Genomic DNA, 26,066 nt, shown 5'->3' with positions numbered 1-26,066 from the left:
CATTTGGGAGCCATTTATGTACAAGTGGTCATTAAGATGATTTGCAGTGGATGAGATTGGGTGGCAAGTTGAGATAAGAAAGGAACCTTGGGGACACTGAAGAGCATAGAGAGGGACCTGCACAGGAGGCAGAGAGAGAGATGGAGAGAATGTGGTCGGGGGACCAGAAGATCCCAGGGGTGTGGATCAGGCAGGGAGAGGAATATTTCAGGAAACAGGGAGTGGCCACCACTGTGGACTGTGAAAGAGACAGAGGGGGAGGAGACTGGGGAAATGAACGGTCCCAGGTGAATTGCAAAAGCAGCCCTGGGCGATGCTGGGACAGAGGTCCTGGAGACTGTGGGAAGAAAGCAAGATGGGTGGCAAGAGCCCAGCTGGAAAGGGAGGATGGACTGGAGCTGGGACCTTGGGATGGAAGTGGGAATGCAGCTTTCTAAGGAATTGGCAGGGGGCGGGAGTGGTGGAATTGGGCAAATACCAGTGCCCTTGGAGGCTTGCTTTTGTCTCTGTCACATCTCACAGGAGCATCCTCCTTCTCACTCACAACTCCTTCAGGCTTCACTCCATCCCTTGAGGATTGTGTAAAAGAACACCTAGTCCCATTTTCATGGGCACTGAGAGAGTCTCCTCTACTCCCTCAGTCGTGGGCTGGGCAGGGGCACCTGAAGACCCAGAAAGTGGTGCAGTGAATGCACTTCTTCCAGATGTCCCAAAACCACTTGCAAGAGGCTCCTTCCTTTAGAAAGGCTGTTGCTACTCCCTGCATTCCTCTTGGCTACTCCAGGACTCTTTGCCATGTCCTGAGAACAAGGTCAGCAACTCAGTGCTTTATTGATGTTTAGAACTGGGTCACTGGATGCTCTTGCTGTGGCACAGCCTCTCTAGGGGCCCTGTAGCCCCAGCCCCCTCTCCTGAAGGCTTGTTCCCTGGTATGGAGGGCATAAGAGGAGACCAGCTTTGTGCTGAGGGCCCCATGTGCAGGAGACCAAAGCTGAGGCTTAAAGGTCAGATACGTTTTGCTGATTGGTCATCAAGCCTAGAGAAAGTACTGGGCAAGCTGCTGACCCCACCTGTTTCTACACCCACTGTCATCCAGGACAGGGAGCCCCCCATGCCACTTAAATCCTTCTGATGAAAGCTATCTCCACATTTATCCCTTGTCCCCACTATGGACCTCCTGTGGGCTCAACTGCCTTGGCATGTGGGAACCCTCTAAGAGATCCTCCCCTGCTGCTGAACTCTCCTGCTCGGAAGCCCAACATTTAATACATTGACATGAGGGTCTGCCTCCTTGCTGACCTTTGCTTGGACAGATGGCCCCACCTCTGTGAGAAGATTCTGGGGGCCGTGCCAGTGTCCCCAGCATTAGGGCAGCCAATGTGCTGCAAGATGGGGCCCTCTTTGATGTATGCAACATGTTCCTAGTATCCGCTTTTAACTGCTCCTCCTGTGCCTTGGGGGATGCCAGGCCTGAAAGTCCAGTACTTGCTATAGATCCACAGGGTGAAATTTCTGCTCCTGAGCCCAGATGATATTGGCTGTCTTTTTACCTTGTAATATTGGGATGAGGAGTCTGAAATTGTGGTGACCTTTTCAACAGACTACCTCCCTACTACAGGAAGCTTCTGGTTGAAAATACTGGTCCATGTTGGCCCCAGCAGTTGGTTCTTCCTGTTTCAGAACACCTCCACTCCAGACACCCCAGGGTATTATCTAGCAGTTCTCCTTCCAAAGGTCCACTGGGCTACCATCATCATTCCTGTGCTGGTTGGATATGTGTGGTTGATATCATCTAGCTGAAGACTGAACTACCTATAGTCTCTTGGGAACATAACAAATTTTGGGCGGTTTGTTGAACTGTCAATGCTAATAAGCACGGTTCCAGGTAGGTGTTCTCTCACTCACTATGTACACATGTCTACTTGGGCTTGTATATTTTTTCATGTAAAGTAATGTTTCACTCATTTCACTGATGGCCACCTTCCAGACTGAGGCCCTGAGAGCATCACAGATGCATCTGGTGAGACTGAAAAAGTGAAACTTTGTGCTTATAATTATTGTTTGCTTTCAAAGACTCATCATGTGAGTTTTAAGAGCCAACAAAATTCCCAAATCTTTTGGTTATGCTGAAAGTCCCAAAGGACAGTAGCCATCAGTTAAAGAGATAATTAGGCTGAAACTAGAAAGTGAACACAGATCACAGGATAACTTAATTTATCCTGTTGTGGGCCTTTAGTACAAAAAGGAGTTCTTTATGGGTTATAAGCTAAAGAGGAACAGTTTGCACAGTTTGGAGGAAATAGAAGTACCCTGACCAATAAATATGTCTAAAAGTGACAAAGCTCTCCCCATTTGATGATTCTAGATCCCAGCAAGAAATGATGGGCACAGGCATAAGGAGATATATACAGAGTGTAAACAGTAAGGCCCTTTGGGAGACAAAATGAGGGGCAGGGCAGAGCCTCTGTAGTGCAGAGTGGCCTGCAGGTTATACAATAGGCTTGTAGGACAGTCATCCATTCTGCCACCAAAGCATGCCAGTGGCAATGGCAGGCTCACTGGATTTCTCCAGTCTGTAGTAAGGAGAAATTGTGTCCATCGAGAATCCTTGGCCCCAGTGACCTTTCCTGGAGGGGAGGCATTAGGGACAGCCAGGCAGGGCCTCTGTGCCCTTTCCTCCCCAAGAGGAGGGACAGGGCTGCCTGGCTATACTTGGGGCTACCTACCCAGGGTTCACAGCATAGATGGGGGAGTGTTTCTCAAGCAGGGATTGGAAGCAAATGATCTCAAGGAGCCTGTAGCCCCTCTCTTGAAAGGAGGAGCTGAGGGCGTCTGTGTCCAGGAAGGGGAGCCCATAACTTTCAAAGCCCTCACCCCATCTCAGTTCCTCAGGGATGCTGGAGAGCAGTTGCCAAAACTGATGCTGATTAGTTTCTCGGTCTCTGATTCTCACCAGCCTCTTGAACAAAGACAGCCTCCTTCTCCATACCCTTCCCACCACCCCAGCATACTCCTCGGCCTAACTCAAGGTCCTTAAATATCAGTCTCTTGGAGATGGCTGTAGTCCTCCAGTTTATAAGCCTGGCAGGTAGCGCCCTCAGCTGCATCGTGGGGGACACCTAAGAACACCACTTCCACCTCTGAGGGCAGGGTGCACATGGCCTCTCTGGTGTGGATCTTTTGCGATGGGCTGGAGACTTTTGCATGCAGCTGGGTAGCAGGTCTCTGGAATGGCTGGAGAAGCCTCCACTCACAGAAGGTGCAGGGCATCTTTTGACAGGTGACAGCTGGAGCCTGTGCTTTGGGTGCGCCCAGGGAGCCCGGGGCTGAGGGCACAGTGAAGGCCTGTGGGGCCCTGGTGGGTATGGCACCTGGGCCAGGAGTGCAGTCTGGGTGTGGGCTGCCATTTGAAGCTTGCCAGTTGTGACTGTAGATACTCCAGAGAGGGCGGCGGCGCTGGCGACTATGATGGCACTGGCAGCGCAGGAGGCGGAGGAAGGCACGCTTGAACTCCCTGCTGGAGCAGGGGTAGATGAGTGGATTCACGCAACTGTTGAAGTAGCCCAGCCAGAAGATAACCTTGAAGACGCCCTCTGAGGGCTTCAGCTGTGGGAACAGGGAGCCTGTGGGGAGCAGAGACCCAGGCTGGTTAGATGCTCAGGAAGAGGGAGCCCCAGGGAGCCCCAGGCTGCCCCTGGTGCAGCCTCTCTCCACAGGCAGCCCCTCGCCACACTACTACCCCTCCCACAGCACCTTTCCTGGGCTCTGACCATTCATCAACTAGGGGCTATCAAGATATCTCTCCTCAATGAGTCCCTGATATAATTCGAGAATGTCCATGAACTTTGATGAAGAAAAACAACCATCTTCAGTTTTACTCACATTTACCTGAAGTCAAGCATTTCCTGCAAGTGTAAGCAACAAACCTGAGTAGAATTAGACAAAATGATATTGAAATCACTGTTTTGTAGCTCCAAACTGCAGCTACAAAACAGTGCAATATTGTCAGTTTTCTACCTAATACTAGCAGTTGGTGGAGATGTTTTGAAATATTGTCTATGCTCCTCCCTATTTGGAAATGTTGGTCACTAGAACATATCAGTGGATCCTGTTATTTCAAGCCTTCATGTGGAAGTACATTTAATACTAAATCACAAATTTCAATTAAAAATAAATGAAATTGATTTCATCTGTAATCCTTTGTATTTTATTTTATGCATTTGAAAGAGTAATTCTGATAAAGGCTCCATACACTTTGTCAGTTGCCCAAGTAGTCCCTAGCTTTATAAGAAGGGTAAGAACTGCTGAATTAAATGTTGACCAAGGCTTGCTCCATGCCAGGCACTGTCCTGGACTCTCCTCAAATACCTGAGGTCCTGCTCTCTCAGTAGGAATGTGGATCAAATATCATGAGAAAGAAGATGGGATGATGGTGGTAAACAGTATATTGGGGTGGGGGGGCTTCCAAAGTCTCAGGATAGACAGGAGCCAGGCAGGATGAGCAAGGGTAGAGGGTATTAGGAGTGGAAGGGAGAGGTAGGCAAGAGGATAACAAGTTTGGGGCAGGGGAATGTCCTATAGGATATGCTCAGAAAACTTCATTTGGGACAGATGGTAAAGGGTCTTAAATGCTGGAAAGTTAGGCTCTTATTTTGTGGATAGTTAAGAGATATGGATATTTTTGAAGAGACAAAAGATAGAACCTAGAACTAAGCCTCAATAAACACATTGCCCAAATCACTGTGGACAGTGACTGAAGCCATGAAATTAAAAGACACTCCTTGGAAGGAAAGCTAAGACAAACCTAGACAGCATATTAAAAAGCAGAGACATCACTTTTGTTGACAAAGGTCAGTATAGTCAAAGCTATGGGTTTTTTTTCCAGTAGTCATGTATGGATGTGAGAGTTGGAACATAAAGAAGGCTGAGTGCTGAAGAAGCTTCAAAAGAAGCTTTCCAAATGTGGTGTTGGAGAAGACTCTTGAGAGTCCCTTGGACTGAAAGGAGATCAAAGCAGTCAATCCTAAAGGAAATCAGTCCTGAATATTCATTGGAAAGACTGATGCTGAAGCTGAAGCTCCAATGCTTTGGCCACCTCATGTGAAGAACATCATTGCAGAAGACCTGATGCTGGGAAAGATTGCAGGCAAAAGGAGAAGGAGGTGGCAGAGGATGAGATGATTATATAGCATCAGCCACTCAAGGGACATGAATTTGAGCAAACATCTGGTGTGCTGCAGTCCATGTGGTTGCCAAGAGTCAGAAATGACTTAGTGACTGAACAAATGCAATGCCCATGGGCTGCTGGAATGCAGGATAATGAGGCTGTCCTGGTGGAAGTGAGAAGTGGTCAGGGAAGGCTTCTGGGATGGCTTTAAAAGGGAGCAGAGTGCCTGGCAGGAGGGAGTGGGGGCACTGGAGGTCTGAGTTGTGCTAGAAAGACCCTCTTCCCCACAAACCTCTCCCCTGCCTTCCCCACCATGGACCTAAAGGAGTCATATCTCCAAGGGCAACTAACAAAGTGCAAAGACATCATCCAGGAAGCAGAGGCCGCTTTGTCACCCTCACCATCTTCTGCAGCAACAGCAGCAGGGGTCAAGGATAGGTGGCAAGAGTGTCCCATCCCAGGCAAAAGCCTCAAGTGTCTGCCAGGGTGAGCAGAGCAGGGGTAGTGGTCCTTGACAAATCATGAAACATGCTTTCTTTTCTTGCCCTCAAAGAAATAAGAGCAAGGTCCCGTACTGAGGGAGCAGAGGCACCATGCGTCCCTCTTTGACTTGTGGGCTCTTGTTTATCACCCACCTCCCACTTGGTGAGATTCCTGGTGCTAAGAGACAGTGTGGAGAAAGAGGAATGTCAGGTAGTATTGCGTGGCACAGGATTTTCAAACTCTGGTCACGCAGCCTTCAGCAAGTTGTTGGCCATCTAAGTCTTACTATCGTTTTCTGTGAAATATACATAACAGTGTTTCTCTGGAAGGGATTTTTTGACGAATCATAAATTTCAGGGTGTAAGACTTAGCAGGTTTGTACTAAATACTGAAGTCTACTCACTTCCCCTTTCCCTATTTCTGTGGCTTTTTGAGAGAGGAGACCTCAGCCCTGAAGGGACTCCATTCTCAGCTCTGGATAGTAGCCAGAAACAGAAGCTGAGATTTGGTGGGTTTGGGGGAGGCTGGGGCATCAGTCAGAATGTGTTTAGGAGATAATTTCCCTTGGGAGAAGTATTGGGCAGTTGTCCCTGGAATCCAGGGGCCACCAGGGTTGACCTCAGCCTCCAGAAAGACAGCCTTCTGAACAGCATCCTTCAATGGCTGCAAAGTAAGACCAAGTGCTGAAAATAACTTTCTGACTCAGGCTAGAATTCTTTTATATTTAGCCCAGGATGACAAATCAGGGGACTATGCTTTCAGCAGTAAGCCAAAAACCAGCCAAGGGGCTTTGTTATCAATGTGGTTTTGATTTGAATTTTGTGGGGAACATGGCATATCTGTAGTGTGGCCTGGGCCTTGTTTTTAAGAATTAGAATTCTAATTTATGCTCAACCAATCTACGTGGAAGCTTGCTGCCAGCTCGGAATTCCTTACACACAAAGGAGCTGGGATTCAAACTCAGCCTTTCAGCCTCACGTTTTTCCTACTGTGTCTTGCTGAAGTTTCTGTCTTACTTTGGTCCTCCCAGAAGCAGACCTGAGACAAGGATTCAAATATAACTTGTTTATTTGGAAGGTAAATGAAATACCAGTAGTGAAGTGTGATAAAAAGAGGGAAGAGAAGGAAGCCAATGAAAGGAGAGTTAACAAGTTAGTCACTGCTATGGGCCACCGGGGTGCAATCTCACTGGGAGCTCTGGGGGACTGTAGTTGTCGTACCAGTGGGGTGAGGGAGGTGAGGTATCTATACTCCCATTCCCACCAGTCAGTGTTTGGGCTGCTCCCTCAGGGTGTTAATTTTCCATAGTCCTGTCTTCTGTGTGGGTGGACAATGAGGATTTTGCTGGTCAGAGAAAGTCGAGGGCAAAGAGATGGAGGCAGCTGCTGAGGCAGAAAGTGACCCATATATAGGCGGCAGGGTGGGGCACTGATGGCAGCCTCCACAATTTTGTTTCATTTGCTGTCTGTGCACAGACATCTTGCATGTAAAATACAGACATCTATGTCTTGGGCTCCAGCTTCCATAGGCAGGAGCTCCTGGGAGATTTTACTCTGTTCCCTTCACATATGGCAGTACTGAGCTTCGCACCTACCTCTGCACGGAGGACTGCTGTTCACCCCCTGCGCCTTCTTTGCTGCCTGCCTGCCCCAACCTTCTCTCATCTGCCCCCAGCCTCTTTCAAGGATTCCTGGGTCAGGGAACAGGGGTGTGTGTGGACACTTCCCTCCCCTTTGCCATGGACAAGGTAGGTAACTGTCCTGAGACTCCCAAGGGTGCTCACTCGCATTATCCCTACAGTGCTGCCTGGGTGTGGGGGCATCAGTCGACAAGCCCCTTCTCCGCCACTCCCAGCTTTCTCCTCCTCCAGCCACTCTGAGTTTTGGCCTCCTAGGCTGACCATTTATTTTGCCTCTCTTGCCTTCTCATTCATCTCCAGCTGCCCAGCACAAGCCTTTGCCAGTCCTAGAAGCCCAGCGACAGGAAAGCCTCAGTGGGTCCACAGGGGTTCTAAGGCAAGGCCTCTGTCTCTCAGTACCTGGCAGCCCCCTTCTCTGCCCTGAGCTGATTCCCTCTCCCACTCCCCACACTGTTCACGGCCTTTCTTGCAGGCATATAACCCAGCTGTGCTAACTCATCTTGGCAGATGTCACTGGAAACAGGTACTCATGGGACTCCCTCCCTCAGCATCCTGCCATCCAGGCACCTAGCACAATTCCCTTGTTCTTTCTCTTGTGATTTCTACTTCTCTTCCACCTTCCTGTGCATCAGCTAAATAGCCACACTGACTGCTTGCTGCCCTTTGGCCACCGTGGGCTCCGCAGTCTTATCTCTGCACCTTTGCACACAGTCATCTTGGAATGCACTTCCTCTTTCCTCCACCTGGTAGTGCTGGCTCCAGTGGCATCTCCTCCTGGAAGCCTTCCTCACACCACCCCCTCCCAACCCAGCAGAGTTAGTTGTATTCCCTCCTCTCCTAGCATATCTATTCACTTCTAAGTGCCAAGAACACTACAGGTGACTACTGGTTTCCCATCTATTTGATTCTTAAATGGTGAGCTCCCAACATCATGCTTGGCGCATCACAGGTACTCCACACATTCTGACCCCTCTCTTTCTATCACACTGTGAATCCCATCCATCACCAACTCCTGTTGGTCCTGAATACCTGCCTATGCACCATCCCCTGTTATCACCCTGGTACTATCATCATATACTTACAGTGCCCTCCAAGTGGGCTCCCTGCTCCTGTCCCTGTGCCCCCTATAGTACCCTGTTCTTCACACAGCAGCTGGGGAGATCCTTGTAAGACATAAGGCTGAGGATTTCATTTCTTCACTTCAACTTATATTCCACTGCTGACTGCAGCTTTCTGCCCTCTCTCTCCCTCTTTGTTATCCGTACTTTGACCTGCCAGCCCCTTGGATTTCTCCTGTTATCTGTGCTTAACTGAGACTTCTGTTCTCTTGCACCCCAGCTGTTCTTTCCTCAGTCCTTCCACGGCCATGTCCTTCTGGATTGGGTTGTATTTATTCAGCCAGATCCTAACTCTGGAGAGATTCACCCATTCTCTGAACATGTTTAGGGTCTCCGACCTCAGCTCTGAGTCCTGGCTTCCAGCAATCTTGCTGCCCATCCTCAACCCAGTCTCCCATGATTCCTCCACCTTTGAGCTTTAACCCCTCTCCACAGGCTTCACCTTCTCCAGAGCAGCTGATCTTACTTCCTGTTTTGCAGAGAAAACAAGGCAAAGAAATACATATATACGTATGGCTGAGTCCCGTCACTGTTCATCTGAAACTACTACAACATTGTTAATTGGATATATCCCAATACAAAATAAAAAGTTTAAACTTTGAAAATAACAAGAGAACAAGACAAAGAAGTTGGACACTCACTCAAACCTTCTTCACCTCACTTCCTTCTTGTTAAGAAAGGAGTCTCTCTTCCCACCCAAGGTTCACGTCCCTACTTGCTTTGTGGAGCTCTTGACCCATCAGTCACTTGTGAGCTTGCCTCTATCACAACGTCACCCTCTTTGCTGATTCTCTGGCTGTTACTTAATTCTCTCCACCCTTTCTGTCCACATAGGCCATCTCCTCTCCCCCACCTGCTTTTCACTCCACTGCTTTGCCCTACTTCCCTACTCCACCCTGGACCCCTACCTGCAGATATTGCTCTCATCCATCCTGGACACTTCTCATCTCACCTGGGGCTTTTAGGGCACTGTTCTCTTGGATTTTCTATTCCATATCAATTACCTTTGCCCCCTTTTTTATCATGTCCCCACTGCTTTGTGTAGGAGTGCCCTTGCAAGAAGAGTCTTGTAATCTCTTCTTTTTGCATTCTCATAGCAGTTTCAACCAGGCTCACTGACTTCTGGCCAACTCCCACAGTTCTATCTCTAGCTCAGTCTATCCTCCCAAAGTCTAGACTCATAGGTCCAATTACCTCCCAGACATCTCTACTGGATGCCTACTGGCATCTCACACTTATCTGGCCCTCATGAAGCTTACATTTCATAGGGCAAGTCCAGCAATACATATGATAAACAAGGAAAATACAAGCATATCAGATAATAAGACATGCTAATAAGAAAAAACAAAGCAGCAAAGATAGCTAGTGTGTGTTTATGTGTGTGTGTGTGTGTGCACGTGGCTGGGGTGGCAGTATAAATTTGGATAAAGTGGCCAGAGAAGGCCTACTAAGGATGTGACATTTGAGTAAGAGATGAATAAGCCATGTATACATCTCAGGGAAAGCATTCCAGATAGAGGAAACAGCAAGTGCAAAGGCACTGAGGTGGCCCTAGTATGTTTGCAGAACAATGACAAGGCTAGTGTGGATAAAATGGAGTGATTGGGGGCAGAACAGAAGGAGATGAGGTTGAAACTCAATCACTACCTTCCACCCTGTGCCCTCCTACCCTGTCTGAGACACCATCATCTCTCTCCTTGAATAATTCAGCAGCCTCCCCACTGTCTCTTGTTTGTACTCTTGGAGCCTGAAATCTATCCTCAACCTGGCAGCTGGAACAATCCTTTAAAAATATAAACAGATATGTCACTCCTTAGGCTCAAAAGCCTCTAAGGGGTTCCATTCTCCCTCACATAAAAATCTATGACTACCTAGCTCAACATGTGGTCCCCTGACTCCCCTGACATTCTCTCCTACTCCTTCTTCCAGCCTCACTGCCCTCCTTTTGCTTCTTGGAAGACACACTCCCACCTTGGGCCTTTGAATTTGCTTTCCCCCAGAATCTTTGCCCCCAGAAATTCACATGGCTCCTGCCTTAATCTTTGCAGTGAGGTCTGTCTGACCTCCCATTTAAAATTGCAGTGTGCCTGGAAACAACCCAAGGGTCCATCAACAGATGACTGGTATAAGAAAATATGGTATAAACAATGGAGTATTACTCAGCCATAAAAAGAATGAAATACTGCCACTGGCAGCAACATGGATGGACCTAGAGATTATCATACTAAGTGAAGTTTGAGGCAGAGAAAGACAAATATCATATGATATGACTTACATGTGGAATCTAAAAAATGATATGAATGAATCTATGTATAAAACAGAAACAGATCCACAGACATAGAAAAGTAAACTTATAGTTACCAAAGGGGAGAAGGAGATAGGGGCAAATTAGACGTGTGAGAATAACAGACACAAACTATTATACATAAAATAGACAAGCAATTTACTGTCTAGCACAGTGGACTGTATTCAATATATCATACTAATCTATAAAGGAAAATTATCTGACAAAAATCTTTGCTGTACACCTAAAAATAACATGATATTATAAGTCCACTTCAATAAAAAACGGCAGTGTCCCCCACCCCATACTCGTCATCTCCCTCAACTATATCTGTCACCCTTATCACCTTCTCTTGTATTATTTGAGTTATTCTTCGTATTGTCTATCATCTTTCTCCCTCCAGTAGGAGTCTGTGGGGGCAGGACTAGTGTCTGTTTTGCTTGGCAATGCATTCCCATTGCCCAGAAGCCCTCATGAGTACACTGAACACACAGTAGGTGCTCAACACTTGCTGAGTTTACTGAATGATTCCCTCTTTTCTACACTTTATGTCACCATGTCTGGTTCATTCATTCTTCTCTCTAGTGGGGTCCCTCCCTTTACCTCATTCCAGCCTTTGCGTCTGGCATCTCTGACATCTCATTGTATTTACTTGGCTGTGACAGCCCCCAGTGGTCCCTTGTCTCCTCTACTCTGCACATAGCTGCTGGAGACTTATTGTAAAAAAGAAAAAATTTTCTCTCCTTTCCCTTCTGAAAAACGTTAGTGGCTTCCTATGGTTCTGAGGAATAAACCCCAAATTTCTTGTGTTTAGTTCAAGTCTTTTTAGACTCCCATGCTGAATTCATCTTACCTCCTTCCCAAATTAGCCACAGAAAGCCACAGGCATGTCTTCCCACAGGGGCTGGGCTCCTTCTGCATTCCTGTAGGACTCAAAACTTCTCCCAAGGTGCTTTCTGCTTCCTCTCACCCATCCCTCCAGCCCAGGTCAGTCGTCCTCCCTGGCCAAACCTGAGTTAGGTGCCCCTTTACTCATGCCTGCATTTTAACAAATAAAACTAGTTACCACTCGGTCTATTTTCCTAGACTCTAGGCTTCTTGATGGCAGCTGTAGGATTCTTTTCATCCCAGCCTCTAACACAAGTGCCTGATCCAGAGCAGGGGTTGTAAAGTGAGTAAGTGCTGTTTAGGTAGAAGTAAGTAGCCTCTAAAGTGACAAAGAAGGAAATGGGAGCTCAGGCTTGCTTTCTGGGTGTTTAGTACCTACCAGGCTGCATGCTGGGCCCTGTATGCAGCGCTTCTCATTTAGTTCTCATGACATTAGCATCTTACTTTGCGGAGATTCTAATTACCTCCAGAGGACAAGTGGAAGGGTCAGGATTTGAACCTGAGTCAATCTAGCCATAAAGTGCTTGGTCTTCTCATGACATCATGTAAAGATAGGAAAAAAACTTCCCCTGGTCCTCCAGGGGTCCTGGAGATCAGGATCCACAAAGGATCACTTAATACCTTCTAGCAGCTACTCCACAAACAGCAAGCCCATCCCTACCTCTGGTCTTTTATACAGCTGGCCTGGCCTGGAGGATGGTCTTCCTCTTTTCTCCACAGTGGGACTCTCCGGTTCTTCAGACTCGGGCATAGAACTGCCTCTCCAGGAGCATTTCTGTGATTAATTTCACTCCTAGGGTCTGTCGAGCCAACAGTGGTTTCTGGAGTGTTTGTGCCTTGAGCACCTTGATTCTGCCTCCACACAAGTGGCATTTGTTGGCCTTCCCTGTGACCTTCGGGGTGGCCTGTGGGGCCTACCACATTGAGTTCAGCTCCTGTGCACCCATAACCATCCAGAACATTCAGAAAGTCTGGGCTGTTGCCTGCTTGCTGCATCTCAGGAGGGAGTGTCAAACAGACCCCAGCCTCCTGGGAGGAGCCCCAGAAAGCCACTTGGCCGTCTCCTTCCTGTCCTTCAAATCTCTGCTCAAAAGTCACCTTAAAGGTTTGAAGTTGATATTATTAGTGTCCCGCCCAGGTGCCCCCAAGTTCCCAGCTGCTGTGAATGTTGGCTGCTAATGGCTTATAATTGCCCCTTCTTTGGAGAATTACCCTTGACCAATGCGAGCTGCTTCAACTGGGAGATGATACTTTCCCACCAAGGTGGCAGTCCACAGCCAGTGACAGTGGGATGGAAAAGGCCAGCCTTCTTGTCTCCAGGTGGTGCAACTCTCCGCTGTCATTCTTGCTCCAGGGCTCCCCCAGGGGTCAGGCTGAGGCCAGACTTTGAGACCACATCCTGGGGTTAGGTCTTTTCTGACTTATCCTGCTTCCCTCCTTCCCTCCCAGATACCACCGGAGAGCTTCCCTCAGTTCATCACTTGCGTAAGAACCCCCGCCTCAGGCTCTGAGTACAGGGACATGACCCAAGACACTCTTTGCATGGATGTGTCTTCAAGCTCTCTTGATTGGTCCCAAATCTATAATCCAGGGATTAGCTCTTGGTCGCTGTTTCAACTCCTCTGCCCACTGCTGGGAAAGGCAGGGCATAGATGTGCATGTTCATGTTCATTTCTCTCCACTCAACAGGCAGGCTGAGCATGGGAGTGGACACATTGGCCTGCCTACGAGGAGAGGTGGTCAGGATGTAGTAGGAGATGACTGCAACCACAGCTCTTGCTGCTTCTCTCTGCTTCTTGACCTTGTTCTTGCATGTGTCCATCAAGCTTGCTCCCACCTGCCTTCCTCTATTCTCTGTATTGGGGTGCCTCTATCAGGAGTCTAACCTAATGTCTAGGATGCTGAACATCCACTGGTCAGAAGAGGCAGGGCCTTGCCTGTAAGGGCAGGTTACCCCACTCTCTGGCATGCTTGGTTGGGCCAGCCTGGCCTGCATATTATTGGGGAAACTAGGACAGCCTCTGAGCTTTGTGGGAAAGTCTGCAGCCTTATCACAGGTCAATCCCCTCTCTTAAGTAAGAGCAATGTCCAGGCCTGGGAGATGCTAGAGCTGGCCAATCTGGGCAAGGCTTGCTGAGGAGTGACAGTGCTGAAGGCAAGAGGGGAATGTGTGATTAACAGCACTCTTTTGGCATCACCAGCAGTGAACTTGTTCTTGGAAGAATGTCAGAATTCTCAGTCACCAGCCTGGTTCATAGCTTGCAGCCAACAACGAACTATCAGGCTGCACCCCAGCCTTTCCCCTTTCCCATTCCCTCCCCCACTAGTGACTTTTCTATCCCAGGCAGCCATTTTCTCTAGCCAGAATGAAATAGGAGTTTAAAATATCATGTTCTCTCAAATATTCGTCTTCTCCTGCTTCCCAGGAGGGACTTGTCAGGTGGTGCAGTGGTAAAGAACCTACCTAACAATGCAGGAGATTCAAGTAATGTGGGTTCAATCCCTGGCTCAGAAATATCCCCTGGAGTAGGAAATAGCATCCCTCTCCAGTATTCTTGCCTGGAAAATTCTGTGGACAGAGAAACCCGGCAGGCTACAGTCCATGGGGTCGCAAAGAACCAGACAAAACTGAGGGCACACACACACACACACACACACACACACACACGTGCACACACACTGCCTAGGAGAAAAGGAATTCCCAGTCCTAGACTCCCTTTTGCTCTTCCAATTCTTTCAGCTGTTCACTCAATGCTTCTGCTCTTCAGAATTCAATTTCACCTTCCCTAAGAGAGGCTGGGAAGAAGTGGGCCTCTTTGCTATATTTTAAAAGCTCAGCATCTCTCATAAGGCACACTTGAACTGAGACCTGAAGACTCTCTGAGGGAGTGAGTCATGCATCTTCCTGAGGAAAGGAAATTGCAGACAGAGGAAAGGGGATGTGCAAAGGCCCCGAGGCAGCAGGGCACCTGACAAGTTGGAGGACAACCAAGAAGTTAGGGCTGCTGGTACAGAGAAGTGGAGACAGAGATGGTAAGAGATAAGGCCATTTTGAAGCAGAAACAATCACGGAAGGCTGTCAGAAAGAGGTAAACTGAATAGGGTCCAGATCTCAGATGGATGATGAAGACAGGGAGTTGAGGGTACTGTGGGGCTAGCTGTGTTAACCAAATCTCTTGAATTTCCCGTGTTGACAAATATCCATGGTGACAGGTAACTGGTGGGTATCTGGTTTGAGATAGGAAACGAATAGATCAGAAGTCCTTCTGTGTCCCATGTCTGCCTCAGGATCCTTGAACTCTGTGGGGCTGGCCTAGAACTACTGGTCTAACCTTGGATACCCTTCTGCAGCTGTAGCGACTCACAGGGAGGGTCAGTTCTTAGAGCCACAGAGGACGCCTGGTAGGGCCCAAGGCAGGGAGATGAGTCACAGACCTATTCAGTGTCCTACACTGGACCCCATCCATTTCCCTTCAGTTCTTCTCCCTTCCCTTCTCACCTCTCCAACATCTCTCTCTCCCCCTCATTTCACTCTTGTCACTTTTAAACTCATTTCCTGATCTGTGGCCTTGGAGGGGTCACACTCCAAGCTCCATATGGCCAAGACCGAAGTCCCTGCCAAATGGCCCTGTGCTAAGCTGAACATGACCCTAATCTGAGCATGCATCTTTCAGTTCTTGGGTCATACTGACAAATGGTTCATAAGTCGGAGCAGATCAGTGCTTGTGCCAGAGAAGAGAAGGTTTCCAGACAGTGGTCACTCTGTCCAGGAGTCCCAGCACTGAGTAGATGGTGCATTGCCCATTAGGTCCCAATGCTGGCTTTCAGGGGCCCAGGCCAATGTTCTGCTGGGTCATCATCTGCAAAGGAGGGCAGGCAAATCCTCTAGTATTCAAGAAGACCTTTTTGTGGGCATATAGCTCAGGATGGGGCAGGGTTCAAGTGGGGTCAGAGGTAGGCTCAGGAACTCAGAGGTTTTCTCATGAGGAGTAGGCTCAAGGGCTCTGGGAGTTTGGGAAGATCAAGACAGACAGGAAGTGGTCATGTCCTGCGGCAATGCTCAGGGCCCTCATGGCCAGGATCTGGGGCAGAAGGGAGCCTGGAACTGAACGTGAGGGGAGTAAACAGGCACTGAGGCATTTGGTGAGATTTAAAGCTTAAAACGTGGCTGATCTCAACTGATCCTTAACCCTAGCTTCATCCTGACCTCTGTTCTCTGACCTAGGGAGGAAGTAACAAGGACTCTAAGGACCAGAGTGCTTGGGTTCTAAACTCAGCTCTGATATTTAGGATTAAGATTAAGATTAGAATAGTTTTTTAAAGAAGTAAGTAGCAAGGAATATTCAAGAAGGTGAAAAGGAGGAAAGATTACAGTGAGAGAGTGGGAGAGAGTGAGGGTGAAGGGGCCACAAGGTTGAGGGTGAATCATTTTTTAAGAAGTTGTGGATACATATACATGCTGTATGAGCCAGCAGAGGAGAGGTGGAAGTTAAGGAGGAATGAGCAATAACTGACAGAGGGAAATCCCTTGGGAAGGAAAGAGGGTTGAGAGAGATTCAGAGCTGATAGGGACCTGCAGGACTTTAAGGACATCCTAAGGACTGCCCTAGAGAAGGCAATGGCACCCCACTCCAGTACTCTTGCCTGGAAAATCCCATGGATGGAGGAGCCTGGTGGGCTGCAGTCCATGGGGTCACTAAGAATTGGACACGACTGAGTGACTTCACTTTCACTTTTCCCTTTCATGCACTGGAGAAGGAAATGGCAACCCACTCCAGTATTCTTGCCTGGAGAATCCTAGGGATGGCAGAGCCTGGTGGGCTGCTGCCTATGGGGTCACACAGAGTCGGACACGACTGAAGCGACTTAGTAGTAGTAGTAAGGACTGCCCTGAGGAGGAGACCTGCCAATGGAAAGAGAGATTTTTCTTTTCTTTCTTTTTTTTTTTTAACGTGTTCTTAGTTAGACACTGGTTTCTTATGGTTCACAAGAACTGATTGCTAAGTTTTCAGGAACTTTGCAAGCTGGCTGTCTCTTTGGTAGTTTGAAATTGACCATGGTGGGAATATTTCCATCATGGAAATGGACAGATGTTACAAATTAGCCCCCACTTCAGAGCCAGTCTTAAACACTTGCCAGCACACCTCTGTGTATCACATGGAGGAATGACCTGATTCAGGGTCTGGGGCTCACAGAAGTCGGTGGAGGCAAGGGAGTTAAAGATGGCAAGAGAGGGTGAAGTGATGGATTATGGTGGCAGTTGGAAACGGAGGCCTAACTGACCAGAAGACAATGTGAAGGGCAGGGAGGTGAAAGCTTGGTCAAGGCTCGAGTCAGTAAGCAGAATGAGCAGGTGGACTCAAGTGGCAGAGATTTACTGAGGATTTAGGGGCTCATAGATCAAGGTGGGCACATAGGCCAGGGCATGACCCTGGGAGAAAGAGTGGAGGGAGAGTCACAGGGTGTCAGCATGGGTCAGCCTCAGTATAGTGGAGTCACACTGATAGCCAGGGTAGAGATGAGCATGGGGGAGAAAGTACATGACCCTCGTATCCTAGTTTTAAAGAATGAGGTGGAGTGATTAACAGCTCATCAGATGTTTGGGACAAACATATCAGCAGGAGTTGGGGAGAGGACAAGACCCTAAGCGGAGGAAGGATCTGTATTCACCCAAGAACAGGAGTCTATTCTCCATCAGTGGTATATTTTTCTTTAAAAAAAAAAAAAAGTATCTCCTAGCTCTGTCCACTGAGTCAGTGACCAACTTAATATCAATGAACATCTGAGAGCTCAGATTATGGTCTTTAAATGATCATTTTCCACTAAAAGAGACCAGGCCCCTTTAGAGAAATGGGACAGGTCAAAAAAAGTACAAGCTGAGCCTGAAACATCTCATCGGACCAGAAAGTTCAAGACTCTCTGGGTTATACCATAGGTCTCATGAGTCAACTTGAAAGGGCACCTATTGGCTAGCCCCCAAACAGTGACATATATAATGTGTGACAGATTTAAAAGTCTCTTTATCATGGTACTAAAAAATCTGTTGATCCCTTTTGGAAACGTTGCTAGGAAATTGACTTTTTTGATAATGGAGAATATTGAGCAGCTCTCCTACTTTTCTTATATAGACTCTATTTCAAGTGACCAAACAGCTAGTGGTGAATTCTTTTTAGAATTTTAGTCTACAAATGCAGAAGGAATGACAGAATTTGGATATCACCACTTTAAGTCCCAGTGATACAACGGCTCCCGGCCATGGTCAATGGCTGCTAAAACTAGTAGGTAAAAGGTTGATGGGACATTTTATAGTAAATGAATCAAGCTGACTGCATCTGAACCCCTGGTCAATCTTAACATCACAAAAGAAGAATTCTTGTCCCAGACACTGAGCTTGAATCTGCTTAAGCCAATTTATATGATGTACCGGGTACAGTAGGACACATTAAATGGCACTATAGGGATGCAGGGCTTCCCTAGTGGCTCAGACAGTAAAGAATCTGCCTGCAATGCAAGAGACCTGAGTTCGATTCCTGGGTTGGGAAGATCCCCTGGGGAAGGGGAATACTCCAGTATTCTTGCCTGGAAAATTCCATGGACAAAGGAGCCATTGCAAAGAATTGGACATGACTGAGCATTTGAGCACACAGGGATGCAAACTCCAAACTGTGGGCAGCTCCTATGGGATGAGTAAACTGATTTCTTCACCAAATAAGCTTAAAGGGAAAAGGTGGGGAAAGGGTAATCTTATCAATTAAATAAATAAATTGCAGAGGCAAATCAACTGCATGTAATATATGTACTTTTTTTGAGGCCCTAATTCAAACAAACTAAAAATTTGTGAGGTAATCAGCTACATATGAACACAAAGACATTTGGTATCCATTAAACAAGTATTTTTATGTATTATAATGGATTGTAGTTTTTTTTTAAAGTTCTTCTAAAAATAATGAAGAATTTACAGATAAACTGATATGGTATCTTGGATTCTCTTCAAAATAATAAGCAGTGGTGGAAAGTGGGTGGGGGTTGGAATGAACCAAGATCAGCCTTGGGTTGATACTCATTGAAGCTGGGTCATAGGTACTGGGGACATCACACTGTCTACTCATGTATTTGAAACTATCCACGATTTTTAAAAATGGAGAATAAACCCCCTAGCTCACTACTTGTTCATAATAATCACACAATAAATGTTAGCTGTTATATTTAAAAATTTTGGGGTCACATAAATGGGGGGGTCACCTCCAATGCATTGCTAGTAAGAGGGGGGTCTACTTTATATAGAGGCTGTTATACTAAGTGAAATAAGCCAGTCACAGAAGGACTGCATGATTCCACTTCTATGAAGTATCTAAAACAGTTAAAATTCAAAGAATCAAAGAGAGGAATAGTGGGAGCCAAGGGCTGGAGGGAGGGGAAAAAGGGGAATTGCCAATCCATAGGCATAAAGTTTTAGTTAAGCAAGATGAATGAATTCTATAGATCTGCTGAACAAACTTGTGCCTCGAGTTAACAATATTCATGTTGAAAAATGTTAAAAGGGTAGCTCTCATGTTAAGTGTTCTTGCCACAGTAATAATGATGATAATAATAATAATAATAATAATAATAAAGATATAAGGCTATGCTTTGTCACCCAGATCCTTGGCATGGAAGGAAGTGAAGAGGCCCTGGATTCTGCCACTTCTTCCCTCTACACTCACTGACTGAGGACCTACTATGTGCCAGATGCCATAAAGGCACAGGTAGGAGATGTAACGTCAGGCTCTTCTTCAGGCTTTTGGGCCAGGGCACAGTAATGTTATTCCTGAAGACCTGCCACAGTACACCCCTTGCCTCTCTCTGTGTGTCTTTGGACCTTGTACCACCTCAGGGAGCCCGTGGAGATGGGTCCCTCCGCACTTGGCCAAACTCTGAGATGCAAACACTGATTCTACCCTCCATGCCTGGCTGCTAAAGTGTGCTTGCCAGCCTGGACACCAATTCCTCAGATAACTCACAGCCTCCTCCTGCCTCTTCCACCTCTCTTCCTCTCACTTTCTCTCTCATTAAGGCATAAGATACTGACAGTCAAATTTATGAAGTGTGGTGATATGGGTAAAGGACACCCTGGGTCTGCTCGACAACTCCCAGATTGTGGCCCTACTGGGTGCCTTCATTTCCTGGCCTGTGGCCCTTGCTGGCATACAGCACTCTTCTTCAGTCCTCCCATCTTTGCTGCTCCTCACACCTGGTGTGGGAACCACAGCCAGTAAGGAGGGAGGTACCGCTTCTCTTGGGTGCCCCCTTTTCTGCCTCCTCTGGTTCTTTCAAAGTTGGTGCTCCCTAAGGCTCCTTCTCCAGCCCCTCTCATCTCTTTGTCCCTCCATCTTCTTCCTCGGAGACTGTACCCTCACACCCCACTTTTGCAAACATATCCATCCTTGGTCCCCTTATCTAAGTTCCCAACACCTTCTTCCCCAAGCACATACTGCCATTTCCTACCCAAATGTGGCAGACCCTTGGATTCCACATTCACCCCCCAAAGCTGTTGCTCAGAATGTTCCCTGTTCCTCCAAAAGTGCCTCCCTTCTTCCAGGTCTGCCTCAGAGCTCCTGGAGGGGGAGGCTTGCCCTCTCCTTCCTGCACAGCCCTCAGACGACTCCTGCTTGTATGGCAGGCTCTGTCCTCCTGTTCTTTCTGTTGTCTGTGGCCTGCCCTACCAGCCACATCATGGCAGATCAGAATATTCTGTTTGCTTGCTTGGCCCCAGTCCTGCTTGCTCATTATTGCCAAATTCCACTGAGTTTGGCCCCATCAGTGGCCCTGGGATTTGTTCCAAAACTTGGTGAAGTGCATAGTGCAGACTAGCAGGAAGGGCGAGGCAAGGATAGCCCTTGGGTTCCCATGCCAGGTGTGAGGAGCAGCAGAGATGAGGGATTGAGGAAGAGCAGTGCATGCCAACAAGGGAAGAGGCCACGGAGATTTAGGGATGACTTCCTAGAAGAGGCAGACGTGATCTCAACCTCAAAAAATAGTAGCCTTTTGCAGTGTTGATTATAACAGTGGAAAATTAGAAAAACTGAACACTCAGCAGGAGACTCTGTCAACACACCATGGAATACACTCAAACAGAATACTATATTGTTGCTAAAATAACCAGAATGGATAAATCTCAATGACAAAACATTGGGTAAAAAAGGCAAACTGAAGGTGAATGTGCACAGCTGGTACAACTTATATAAGTCTGCAAGACACACAGAACAATACTGTTTATTATTATGGATTCAGGTGTTTGTGGTAAGAGTATAAACATGTGTGTGGGAGTGGTAAACACTAGATTTACCTCTGGGGAGAGAGGAAGGGCCAGGAGAAGAGAACTTAGTTGTGGCTGTTCTGTTTCTTTGAAAAGAGAGAGAGGAAGTGATCTGAGGCAAATATGGTGAAATGTTATCATCTGTTCAATATGGGTAATTACAGATACATGGGCTCTTATATTATTTTCTCCTATCTGTGTATTATTCTGTAACTAAAATTTTTAAAAGAAGTTAAAGGAACATAAAGGGAGGTGGCATTCTTTATGCACCCTGATCATTCCTGACAGGGGGCCAGTATGAACCAAGGGGTAGGGAGGAGGCTGAGGGCACCTGGAACAGGTCACAGTTGGGATTTGGTTGGTAGGAAAGAAACCTGGGCGGTAGGCTTTGGAGGATTCTAAATCCTAGGTATGTGGATTTCTAAGAGGGGGGCCACACCAACTTTCTCTTGCCTATTTGCCACCTCCTGCTCCATCCATCCCTCTCTCTTCCCTGACAGCAGCCTCTGGCAAGATGACTTTCAAGCTGGTGATTTATTCATTCCTTATCTTGTATTTACTGAGCCTCTACTACAAAAGCAACAGCGCACACTGCACTCACCATGCGCCTGTTACATTCACACATAATATCTCACTCAAGTATCACCATGGTAGTACAAGTGGGTATTATTGCCATCATTGCCATCCTTAGTTTATAGATGAGAAAACAGAGGCAGAGAGGTTCAGGGATTTGCTAGCAGTTACACAGCTCATAAGGAGAAGAGCTGGGGTTTGAGACCAGGCTCTGGCACCGGAGCCTCTTGTCCAGTCCATTCTCCTCCATTGTTCCCCATATGCCAGGCACTGTACTGGGCATTTGTGATTACATAACTGACATAGTCCATCCTCACAGAGCTTCTGGGTCAGTGGTGGCAGAGGGAATCATACCCCAAGTCAAGCAACACAGAAATGTGATTACACCTAAGGAGCTAATAAAAGAAGAGAAACTTGTGCCCAAGGGAGAAAATACAGAGAAAGACACAGCAAAATTGAGAAAAAAGAAGAAGAAAGGCCTTAATGAAGTGGGAACATTTATTCTGAGACCTAAAAGATGGGGAGATAGCCAGGAGGATTTGAGGAAAGCAAGCCAGACAAAGGGAAGAGCAAGTGTAAGGGTATGAGCTTGGCATGATCAAGGACCCAGAAGAGGGTCAGAAGGGCCTGTGTACACAGTGAGCAAAGTCCAGGGCAACAAAGCCATGAGGTCAGGGGGCAGGTAACTCATCACTCAGATCCTTCCTTGCAGAAGGGGGACCACATGTCTGGGTTTACCCACCATAGTCCTGGTATGTGCCTGTGGTCTCAGTGTAAATATACATAATAGCTCATTTTGGTCTGGACAGTAATAAACTTGAAGGTCACTCTATCATAGGCTATGATGGACAGTTTGGATTTTGTTTCCAGGACAGTAGAAAAGCATTGAGGGATTTTAGTAGAGAATGACACTCTAATTTATAATGCATAAAGATCACTCTAACTGATGTGAGGAGAAGACCTGCAAGGGAGCAGGAGGGGGCTACTGTCCCTTTCCTGACTCAGCTGCAGAGCATGCAAGGAGCAAGGCCTGAGAAAGCGGAGGTTCTGGCTTGGGCTGGCTGAAGTTACAACCATGGGTGTAATGAATGTGTCCCCAGAGATGCTGTTCCCCTTCCCCTCCCTGTATTGACGCAGCCACAGGGCTTCCAGGAGGGGCCTCAAGGTATGGGAGGAAGTTCCTGAGAACAGCTGCCCACCTCCCAGGACTACAAGAGAGCCTGTGAAAGAAATAGCAAAGTTCTCTGGAAGTGCTAAAGGACTCGGTAAATTTAAGAAACTATAATGAACAATTAACTTTCAATATAATAATATGTCCTTTCCTTTTCCTTCTCATGCCTATTTCAGAAGTGAGAGCCCAGGGCATTCACAAATATCAGCTGGGAAAGGCCTCTCACAGGGGGCCAGCTTCCCGACTGAGAGAAAGCAGGTGGCTTTGGGTGTCTGCTGATGTTAATTGTAGACTGGCCAGGGATTGCTGCCCATGAATGAATGCAGGCCAACCCACCCTGGGTGCCACTTCTGGGTATTGGCATTTAAACCTGGGGGTACAGGGAGGGGGATATATAAACAAGCACATACATTGCTCACCAGTTACTATGGAAAGACACCTACACGGATTTCCATTGATCTTTTACATTTAGAACAGTCGGGAACTTAAAACAAGCCCAGGGCTTCTAATAGCAGTGAAGAAGGCGGGTCAGAAAAGTGAGTTCATAACAAAATCCTGCAAGCATGAAGAGTCTGTTATTCTCCCACAAAGTAGCACAAGTACCTAAGAGACCAGGCAGGTTACTAAGTAAACCTTCCATGTTCAGGTGGACAGTCACTCTCCACTTGGAAGAGCCACCCAAGTCTGGGTGCCAGGAAGGGACGGCCACAGGCTCAGGGAGGGAGGTTAGAGGTTGGTGGAAGAGGGGTCACTCACCCAGCGGCAGGACGAAGAAAAAGGGGAACCAGCAGAGCACGAAAACGCCCACGACAATGGCCAGCGTCTTGGCCGCTTTCTTCTCGCGGGAGAACTTGAGCAGACGCACCGACAGTGAGCTGCGGAACGTGCGCCCCTTGGTGCTGCGCAACCCCCAGTGGGTCTCAGCTGAGCCAGTGCTGGCGCCACGACGGTGGATGCGCAGCACCACCTCTGAGGCCTTGCCGCGCTCGCGCTTGACGCCCGCCTCCAAGCTGCGCGTGGTGCTTCGTGCTACCACGTACACGCGGCAGTACATGACCACGATGACTGTCATAGGCAGGTAGAAAGAGCACAGGGAGGAGAAGACAGCATAGCCTGCCTCCTCTGTGATGCCGCAGAAGCTCTCGTCAGGGGGCACCGGCTCCTTCCATCCCAGCAGTGGCCCCACGGACACGACGAGAGCTACGGCCCAGAGCAGCGCCAGGATGGCTGCTGCCTTGCGCTCAGTCATGATGGAGGGGTACTTCAGCGAATGGCGTACACCCACGTACCGGTCCACCGAGATGGTGCAGAGGCTGAGGATGGAGGCCGTGCAGCACAGCACGTCCACAGCGGCCCAGACGTCGCAGAAGGCCCGGCCAAAGGCCCAGAAGCCCAGAACCTCCATGGTGGCCGAAAAGGGGAGCACTGTGGCACTCAGCAGCAGGTCGGCCACAGCCAAGTTCACAATGAAATAGTTTGTGACCGTTTGCAGGTGGCGATTGCAGGCCACCGAGAGGATGACCAGCACGTTGCCCACCACAGCTGTGAGGATGAAGGCTGCCAGGAAGACGCCCACGCCCACTCCCTGAGCACTCACCACCAGCCCCTCGACGGCCGCTGTGCCATTCACCTCGCCGCCGGCGCCTGGGCTCCCCGGCTCTCCAGCGGAGCTCCGGTTGTCCTCGCTGCTGCCCGCACCCACCACGCCGCCGCCGCCGCGGCAGCCCGCGGCCCCAGGCAAGCCGTCCACCGCCTGGCCCTCCGAGGAGGCAGCGCCGCCCGTGCCTCCCTCTCTACCACTCCCACTGGCGCTGCTGTCTGAGCCGGGTCCCTCGTAACTGAAGCTCAGGAGATCGCGGAAAGTCATCTCAACGCGCGGCCGTCGGGGGCCTGGCCTGGGCACACGACGAGCGACTGGTAGAGCGTGGGGTACCGGGCATAGCCTCGGGGCTCCGTCTCCAGCCCGTCGCGCCGGTCTTGCCAGCGTCCTACTCCAGTTCCTGTGACGTGGAGCGCGGCTGCTCGCGAGCGGAGTGGGCTGGCCGCGTAGTGGAACCGAAGAGTCAGGGCCGGCGACGCGTGGCGCTCCCGCAGCGTGCCCAGGCGAGCTGGCAAAGCGGCAGCCGGGCGGTGAGGGCGGCGACCGCTGTGGCGCTCGCTCCTGAGCGCCGGGGGCGGGACCGAGCCAGGGCAGCGCGAGGAAGGAGGAGGGGGTGGCCGGCTCCGAGGGACCCGGCGCCACACTTGCCCATTGAAGGGGATCTGTGCTCCGAGCCAGCTGGCCTTCCGGGGTCCCCAGGGGCGGCAGCGCTGGCTCACGCTCCGACCCCGCGGCAGCCACCCCTGCGGCGCCTCAGATACCCTCGCTCTTCCTCTCTCTTCGCGTTCCGCTCCCGGCCCTCTCCCGCGTCCCTCCCGATCCTCACCCTTTTCTCTCAGCTGCGTCTTCCTCCCGCCTTTTCCCCAGCGTCGCGGTCACTGCTGGTGCCCTTGGGTGCGCTGAGAGTAGAAGGTGCCATTCCGGGGTCCCCGGTGGCCGTCAGAGAGCAGCAAGCGCCTGAGATCTGCAGACTGCGGCCTGGACCTCGCCGGGCTGCGGCGGGTCACCTCCAGGGACAGCCTGGATGAATCTGCTGCACCTCCTTTCTTCTCTCAGGGTACTGGACAAGGGAGGATCTCAATCACGTCTGTCCAGTGTCTTGGTGTGGAGAGCCAGGGAGGAGGTCTGAAGCTTTGGGGGACCTGTGATGGGGTAAGGAACAAGAGACTACTTATGTGGTTACAGACTTCAGACCCTGCCCAGGACACATCAGTCTACATATACCAACTTCTTCACTGTTACTTTACTCCATATCCAATGTCGAAATAAAACTTCCCATTGTTACACTAAATAAGTGGCTTCCTTCTAGGGAGGGAGAGTTTAAGGGCTGGAGGGTGGGAAAGGCCACTTGGCTGGATGGTTAAAGGAGGTGGGGCAGACAGTCTGGCTCCAAATCTAAGCTCCACTTCATGTTAGCTGTTTGACCTCTTTATGTCTCAGTTTTTCATCTGTAAAATGAAGATGAGTAGTGTCTACCTACTGGCCTGAAGGCTTAAAGAATTAATATGTGTTAGAGCTCCAGAGATATGGGCTTCCCAGGTGGCACTAGTGGTAAAGAACCTGCCTGCCAATGAAAGAGACATAAGATCCCTGGGTTGGGAAGATCCCCTGGAGAAGGAAATGGCAACCCACTCCAGTGTTCTTGCCTGGAGAATCCTGTGGACAGAGAAGTGGTGGGCTATAATCTATGGGGTCACAAAGAGTTGGACACAACTGAAGCACCTTACCATGCACGCACACACTCCAGAGCAGTGCTTGCTTCCTTAGCTGAGTGGGACTAGGCAGGGCAGGATTTGAACTGGAGAACAGAGGGCAGAGGGAATGTGGAGATGATATGAACCTGGGACA

The 26,066-nt window shown here is 48.8% G+C and overlaps 1 protein-coding gene across 1 annotated transcript; it reads right to left on the bottom strand.

The window, feature by feature from the left end:
- ADRA1D (adrenoceptor alpha 1D) lies at positions 1–25,480 on the bottom strand. Its single transcript, XM_081552340.1, has 2 exons — positions 23,375–25,480; positions 1–3,623 (listed from the first exon to the last, which is right to left on the bottom strand). Exons 1-2 carry the CDS (start codon positions 24,483–24,485, stop codon positions 3,034–3,036), a joined length of 1,701 nt encoding a protein of 566 aa, XP_081408466.1. The 5' UTR covers positions 24,486–25,480; the 3' UTR covers positions 1–3,033.
- Positions 25,481–26,066: the final 586 nt, after the last annotated feature.

Source organism: Giraffa tippelskirchi, chromosome 13, assembly GCF_054371585.1.
Source record: "Giraffa tippelskirchi isolate mGirTip1 chromosome 13, T2T-mGirTip1v1.2.pri, whole genome shotgun sequence".
Lineage (NCBI taxonomy): Eukaryota > Metazoa > Chordata > Mammalia > Artiodactyla > Giraffidae > Giraffa > Giraffa tippelskirchi.
This window is presented reverse-complemented; position numbering and strand designations above follow the sequence as displayed.